General features: G+C 44.0%; 1 protein-coding gene across 8 annotated transcripts in view; it reads right to left on the reverse strand.

Moving 5' to 3' along the window:
* Positions 1 to 7,778, reverse strand: part of SVOP (SV2 related protein) — a 28,884-nt gene extending 21,106 nt beyond the window's left edge. For 5 of the 8 annotated variants that reach the window (XR_008823481.1, XR_008823529.1, XM_056348954.1 and 2 more), the window contains exons 1-2: positions 4,365 to 4,783; positions 502 to 662 (exon numbers count right to left, since the gene is read on the reverse strand). Coding sequence is in view for 5 of the 8 variants with exons in the window: in XM_056348954.1 (XP_056204929.1) it covers positions 502 to 662; positions 4,365 to 4,618 (415 nt within the window). In the remaining 3 variants the exon portion in view is untranslated. The other 3 variants (XM_056349198.1, XM_056349117.1, XM_056349032.1) reach the window with 3 other exon arrangements.
* Positions 7,779 to 7,799: the final 21 nt, after the last annotated feature.

Raw genomic sequence — 7,799 nt, forward strand, 5'->3', positions numbered from 1 at the left:
CTAAATTGGTGTTGCCTTCAGGGCAGCCAGCACTTCTCTGCTAGGCAGAAAGCAGAGGCTGGGAGGTACATTCACTTTGTCCCTCTTGTCCTCTAGGCAAGAAGGAGACGGGAACACTGCAGAGGCTTCATGCTCAGCCTTGAAGGTGAGCCACGTGTAACTGCTCCAGCAAACTCAGCCCTGCTTTAGGAGCACTGATCAGTTCTAAAGGAAACTAAGTCAAACCTACTGTATGAAATAGGCGGTGACAACTGGATACACCAGTCCTTAAAAGGGTCTGTTACTGGTGATATAAAAACAAACACATAAAGCGTCCCTCAGAGAACAAGGTAAGTAAATCATGACTTTCAGGTGTAACATAATTTGCCTGTGTGATTGTTTCCTTCTTTTATCCGGGGATCTTTCATTTCCCTAAACCCAATGTATTCAGCCTGGTTGCAACAGGACTGAAATGCGGAAGCCACACCTTTCTCCCTACACGAAAACAAGAAGCCTACTCACCATCAGTTGGGTTGGCAAATTCTTTTGGCACTGCAGCTCCATCCTCTAGCTCAATAGGCTCTAGCTCTGTCCGAACACCCTCAATCTGAATTTCGTGTTCTCCTGAAATGACATCCTCATCTGACCTTGAACTTTCCCCAGTGCGGCGAAACTTGACCACCCTAAGAATGCAAAAACAAGGATTAATACTTTGGTGGGTCTCTTCCAGGTCGAAGCCGTGTTTGGTTTAGTCTTGAAGCCCTCTTTGGTCAAAGAGCAGCCAGGTTTCTCCCCACCCTCCTGTCTCCATTCCACATTCACAGAGAATGATGTGACTTTTATTTATATCTGTTCTTAGGTCTGGGTATCCTGGGGGTTGCTATTGGCCTGGGAAAAAACCACAGAGTACATTGTTATGCGATATAGTCACCACTTTTCTACAAAAAGGATGTTACGGTGCTAACTATAAAGTTATAAAAACATACAGGTTATAAAAATACAATGAAATGATACATATTTAATGATACCCGTGTTTTGTGTGCCTAGGCTTTTACTGCAAATTAGACAAAGTTGCGTAATTGAATTTCAGTTGCTTTACCCTTGTAGGAAGAGACCAAATTAAATTTTCCACATTGTTTTCCTAAGAGTGATTTGTTTCTTAGAAGCGGAACTCCTGAAATGTGTCAGATTTTTAAACATTACATAGTGTGGCACGACTTGTAAGATAATTCAGCACATTGACTTTTTTCCATCATGACGACTCTGTGACCCTAAGTATGATTGCTTTAATCTCCTATCTTAAACTAAAGCATTTAATATTATGTAATTAATTGAATACCTGTATTTTAAGAAACTAGTTGATTTCCAATACTTGGTTCATCTGTGCATTTTTTGAACCTCTTAGGTAATGAGGTGGGGCAGAATAAGAACATGAATCAAAGAATACTTCTTTTTTCGTTAAGTCCAAGTCAAGACTGAAGAGTTTACCTGCTTGCCAATTACAGCCCTGGCATACGAGATGGTGATTGTCATGTGAGTGTCACCCTCACAGCTGCCTGTATTTTATATCATTTCTGGCACCAGCTGAGAGAAAATCACCTGTTCTCTGCAGCAAGGCCACGGAGACAGTAAGATGTGAAAACATAACTTCGCTAAATCAACACAACTTTCATGTTTTGGATCGAGTGATTTTGTGCAGCGCTTCACGTATATAAAGGAGGTCCATTTTCCATCAATTAAGTTTCCTGTGACCAAACAACGATTTTGGAACAGATCTACCATATTAATGTAACAGATTCCTCGAGCTTCCTTCACTTTACCTGCAACATAAGTGTAACTTTTTCACCTGGGCAACTGACAATTCCTTGGACTTCAGTGAAATAGTTTTTTGGGAATAGATTCATCTTGCTACTACCTCTTCTGACTTCCAGTAACTGAACACTTCAATTCTACAACATAGATTAGCAGACAGCCTCTTGAACTTCAGTTTATCCTTTGGTTTAAGGGTCAGCAAAACTAAACTCTCAGCATCCTTGCCAACTGCAGCTGCAGCAAACTGACATGCGTGTATGACATTTCTAAAGGTGATCTGAAAGACTTTTCGCATCTAGCAAGACCTCAACTCTGATTTTCTCTTACAAGTGCTGATGACACAATCAATACCTAATACAAGAGCAAAGATGGGCAATCTACAAAGCTCCTGTGAAGTGATTTTGGTCCAATGGTGGACAAAAGGATAGAGGAATGAAGGTCTCAGTCACCCATGGGTTGTTTTACAAAGAGAGAAGTTCGGGCCCCAACCAGCCATTCAGTCCAGCTTAGGACTTCACTGTGGTAGAAATGCAAAGCAGAGGGCTACTAAACATTAATTATTTCCTTTTCCCTCTCAGTCCTGGCATACATACTATCTCCCTGACCACATCCCATCTGGGGAATTGCACATATTCACTAATGATATTCTGGCAGTGACCCGGAGAGAGAGAGAAGCACTGTGACCGTTTTGTGGGGTTATCACTCATCTTTAGGACAGCCTGCTTTGCAGACTGTTGAAATGTTTTGGGATGATTTTTTTCAGCTAAACAGGGCATTCCATGATCTGTACGATGCAAACAGTCCTTGTACTACTTTAGTAATGCTCTCATCTGCAGCGGGAAGCTGAAAGCTTTTCTATGGCCTTTATGCCTTGGCAGACAAACAGCAGTCACAAATTTTCTTGTCCAAGATAATATTTGAAGATCTTAAACGTAAGAACACTAAACAAATCCCCAGGCCTCTTGGAAATGCACAAGAAAAGTGCATGGACTGCAGTGAAACTAGGGTTTATCTCATTCTGATTTAGGGTATGCAGAGGATCCTTCATTCTATAGCTATAGGAAACAAACAATGAAACTTGCCTGAATTCAGGTTTCTATTAAGTTCCATTGAGAAATTCAGTTTTAAATTCTCTTAATCTTATTAGTTTTTTTAACTTCAGTGCAAGTACCTCAGTTTGAATTTTCTTTTGCTGACCCTACAGAATAACCACAAGTAATTATTACTTGTTTTTTTAATTGTCACTATAATAATTAAAATTATCACTAAAGAGATAATCCTCATATGACCTACAAAATACATACTCTCAGCAAACAACTACATTTTTACGCCCATGAAATAACATTTTTATTACCAAGGGCAACAACTAATATCAAAGTACCATTCATATCTTCTTTGCAAAAGTTTTACAAGCACCTGGTTTAACTATACAGGAAGTAAACTTTTATATTTGTACCTTTTTAAAGGAAGACTATAACTGTAACTTCAGCAGTCTCAAAGCCAGGTGCAAAGTTCATTGAAGTATATGGACACCTTTTCCCCAGATTTCAGGTCTAAAGGGATTATGACTGAAAAACATTCATACAACCTATGCTAGGAACTCTTCAGTGCCCTAGTAAGCCAAAGGCAAAATAAACATGCCAATAAAATCCTTACTGACCTTGAAGTACCTCATCACAAATCCCCTGTACTACTGTTTCTTTGTATATTTGTTGAAGTAGACTTTCAGAACTGATCATTTTGGAGATAATGGTTCCAGATGCTATATAAAAGCAGTGACTGATCTGAAAATTGTAAATACTTCAATGGCAAACTGAGCTACCTGGCCACAGTCCTCATCACAGGAAATTAAAAAAAAAAAAAAAAAAAAAGTGTTTATCACTTAGGAACCTATGAAACAAATTGACACAAATGAAGAAAAAAGCACACAGTGATATTTACTGTTCCATTCTTGCAAAATTCTTCACAGCTGAGACATCTGAGAGCTGCATTCGTTTGCAAGATCTCACACCACCAAATACATCTAATTACACAGACACTGAAAGGTACTTTAGAACATTTTTCTGTGTTTTGGGTTTATTTTTTAAAAAAAATAAAATAGGAAAAATGGCGTAATGAAATCACGTCTTATTCTTTTTACTGACAAGCTGAATGCATCCAAATTAAGTATTTGAAAATAGCTGGAGCTCGTAGCCATTCTCCCAACTTATTAGAAATGTTATGGGACAGTTTGCTCTGTCATTGACATGAGCTCATTAATATTTAAGATCAACTTTAAGCATTTATTCCCTGCCTTGCAGAGCCAATGATTTATAAATAGGAATATGCTTCAAAGCACCTGATAATGGAGCATTAGAAGAAATGCCCTTGTTTTTAAAGGAAACATTTTACATTAATGAAAAGGAAAGGAAATACCAGTGTCAAAAGGCAGCAAAGCTTTTATCACCTTTTTTGCACAGATCCAGCAACCACATCCCAACAGCAAAGAGTTCCTCACAAATAACAGCATTTTCCTTGTGCAGCAACGTCTGCTTCTCCAAAACATACAGTTAGCAAATATCGATGATACTCACCGCAAACACACCTTTGCGAAAAAAGGTTCTGATCTGCACTCGGTTCGCGGCATGAAGGAGGAAGCCGAGGAAGATGCCTTCCCTAGCACAACGTTATTTACAGATGCAATCCACCTTGCAATAGTAATGTTTCCTCTCAAAAAATCTTTCCGCACTCGCACGGTTTTATTCCACCCCTCCTTATTTCTACCACCACCAAGTTCATGCAAAAAATAACAACTGAGTGAATTTATATAACAAATGGGTCCCTGCATGCCCCCAGGATGCTGAACCCAGGCAGCTATACAAGGAAAATGGCCTGCTTCCCGGGGCCCAAGACACTTCCTAGAAACAATTCCCTTAAAAATCACCAGGATTCACAATATCCCTGCAGCCCGTGGAGGAGAAATCCTGCGCATCCCCGCTCCCCTATCGGTGCTACTCACGGCAGCTGTCTCAGCTGGAATAAATCATCCTCCATTGCCAGGCTGCGTCTGCAGGAGCTGCTCTCATCGCTCTCGCATGGCGGGGATGGCTGGGGCTGCGGGGAGGCAGGGGCGGGCGGCTGGACAGCCCGCACCGAGCGGCACGGGAACGGCTGGGCTCGGCACGGCACGGCAGGGCGGGCAGAAGCGGCGGGGCGGCCGCGGTCCGGCGGCCAGGGCTCCCTCCCCTCGCTGTCGCTGCTCTAGGGGGGCTGCCTGCCAGCCTGGCCAGGGCTGGTGCTCAGCTCCCCTGTCACCGCCGGTCCTCGTCCCCTCGGGATCCCAGCCTGGCGACCTCGGCAGGGTGCAGCCCCAGGGAGGATTTCAGGCAAGTGGGCAGGATGGAGAAGTCCACAAGGAAAACTGAACCATGCTGGTTTGGATGCATCCGCTCCCCGGAGGACAGCAAAGGGTCTTCTGGGGAGCATGACACTGGCCCAGAGGGCGACGGGACTTGGCAGTGCTGGGCTTGATGATCTTAAAGGTCTTTTCCAGCCTGAATGATTCTATGATTTCAATGTTGTCAGCACTTCACAGAAAATTACATTGTTAAAGCGAACACTTCAGGAGCCCACAGACAGTTCCTGTATGCGATCTCAAGCGACCTGATAGGGATTCCAAGCGCGTGCTCCTCAGATGCAGAATGAGATTAGTTTGTAAAAATCTCAGTTACGCACCTGAAAAGCACCTGAAAAGATACGATGTCACCCTGGCACATTCATTCCTGCAGGCCTTCCCCTTCTGTTGGAAGAGAGTTTATTTGTGCGTGTAAATGCCTGCATTTACGTAAAATCCTTCGTGGAGAGAGGTCTGCAGGAGAAAACGGGGAAATATATGCTAGGAGGATGACTAGGAGACATTTGGCGTGATTAAAATTTAAAATAAATTTCACAAATTGGAGAAAGGGCCTGAAATCAACAGGACAACACCAAAGACAGGTGAAAGCACTACAGTGAGGAAGAAGAGTCAAGTTGTACAAATTCAGGTCAGGGAATGAACAACAGATGTTGCAAGAGGCTTGGGCTTAGCTATGACATACCAAACATGCTTCAGTTTGTGAATGGGACTTGTTCAGCCACCACACAGATTCAGTTTGTGACACTAAATATCGAAAATCTTTACAGGTTTTAGTATTTATAAGAAAGAACTTGCAGCTGGCCTAGCTAGGGTTTCAGTTTCCTTAAAAATAGCAAGGATAATTTCTTAATGAAGTATTTGTGTCTAGGAGTGGAATCCAGATGCCTACACATAGACATCAGCTCCATTTTAGTCTATCTCTGGTGGCCTCCAGCTGTGGATCGCATGGGACCATGAGGATATCCTAGGCACCTTAGGGCTCTCTCACATGGATCGAGATGCCTGTGCTTAGGCAACTGAGTAATACCCTAAAAGCATGATAAGAACCAATTTTAACTGTATTAAATGCATGCATGTTCTGTTCTGTAATGTATTCTCATAAACATTAACAACAAGGCTTTTTCAGAGAATAGGTTTTGCACATGTGTTTGCTCTCTTCCCCTGCTCTGTTCTTTCTCACCTCTCTTGCCATTTTCTGCCTATCCTTCGCAGACACACAGATTTCCATAAACAACATGACTCTTCAGTTGTGCACCCTTTTACTTGTCTTTGAATTGGGTGGTGACTTGTTTGGGCTGAAGAATGGCATTGTTCCAGGTATTTGTTACCATAAAGGATCCAGGCAGTTTATTTGGAATGAAAGGCACTCTGGCCCACAGCAACTGAAAAATGAAAGGTCTCAGTAGATAGAACTGGTCTACCAGCACCTTCCTGATGGCCAAGATTTACGTTTCCTTTTCAGAAAATGTGGGTTAAAGATACCATAGTTCAATGCTTCACATGATCCAAGAAGTCTGGTCTGTTTGACTGGGTAAAATCCTGTAGAAAAAGTCAGTACAGTGGGAGGAGCTACAGAACCCAGACTTCCAGAGGATAGCAGTCACTGCGGGCCTTTATCAGAGCAGTCTCAGCAGAGCAGCCTGATGGAGTTCCAGAATGGGATTTATCCACAAAACATGAGTTCACAGAGACTCTAGGTTGCTTCTCCCCCAAACTTGCTGGAAAACGGCATTTTTCAAGCAGAGTTTTAGCTTATATGTTCATTGCGTAAGCAATGACTTTCTTTTTAGAATACAGCAGCCGTGTTACTTTTTGACTAAGTAAGATCCAATTTTCCAGCAAGTTAAGGGTGTGAGATTTGGTCCTCTAAGCACATTCTTTTGTCTCCCGTCTCCTGTATTTAAGTGTGTGACAGCTATGAGAATGGTATGTTGCTGTCAGGACGACATTATTTCTTCACATCCTCCTTCTGTCTGTCACTCCCGTTTCTCTCAGCCTCTTGCCATCTAGTCCCTTAGTCTCCCGGCTGCTCTCTTGCAAACAGCCTTCTGGCACAGCACAGGTGGAGCACCGCCAGGCAAACGGGGACTTGGGCAGAAAGACACCCGGGATGCAGCAGTAAATTTGCTAATAAAGGCTGTTGGGATTAATCTGGGGAGGTGTAAAGAGGGAGACTGTTACCTGCCAGGCCCACAGACACGATCAGCAGCTGCCATCTCCAGGTGCTCTCAAAAGCTGCATGTGTCAGTCATTCTGCCTGCAAGGGCTCCCCGGCGCGTCCTGAAACGCCTCAGCAACCCCAAAGCGCATCAGTTAAACCCAAAAGCTAAGGGCGCTCGGCGGGGGGCAGAGGGAGTCCTCCCCCAGGGGCAGGGGCAGCCCGGCAGGCCGGGGCAGCCGCGGCGGGGAGGGCTGCCCTTTTTTGCGGGGGGTGGTGTGGATGGTTTCACGGGGTCGTTTTGGTTGGAAAAGGCCTTTAAGACCCCCGAGCCCGCCTGCCGGCCCGCACTGCCGGGCCCACCCCCGGCCGCCCTGTCTTTTAAACGCTCGGCGAGCCCAGCGCTCCTCCGGGCCAGCCCCTGGGGATGGGGGCAAACCCGCCCCCCAACCTGAC

This window comes from Falco biarmicus, chromosome 1, assembly GCF_023638135.1.
Source record: "Falco biarmicus isolate bFalBia1 chromosome 1, bFalBia1.pri, whole genome shotgun sequence".
NCBI classification, from domain to species: Eukaryota; Metazoa; Chordata; class Aves; order Falconiformes; family Falconidae; genus Falco; species Falco biarmicus.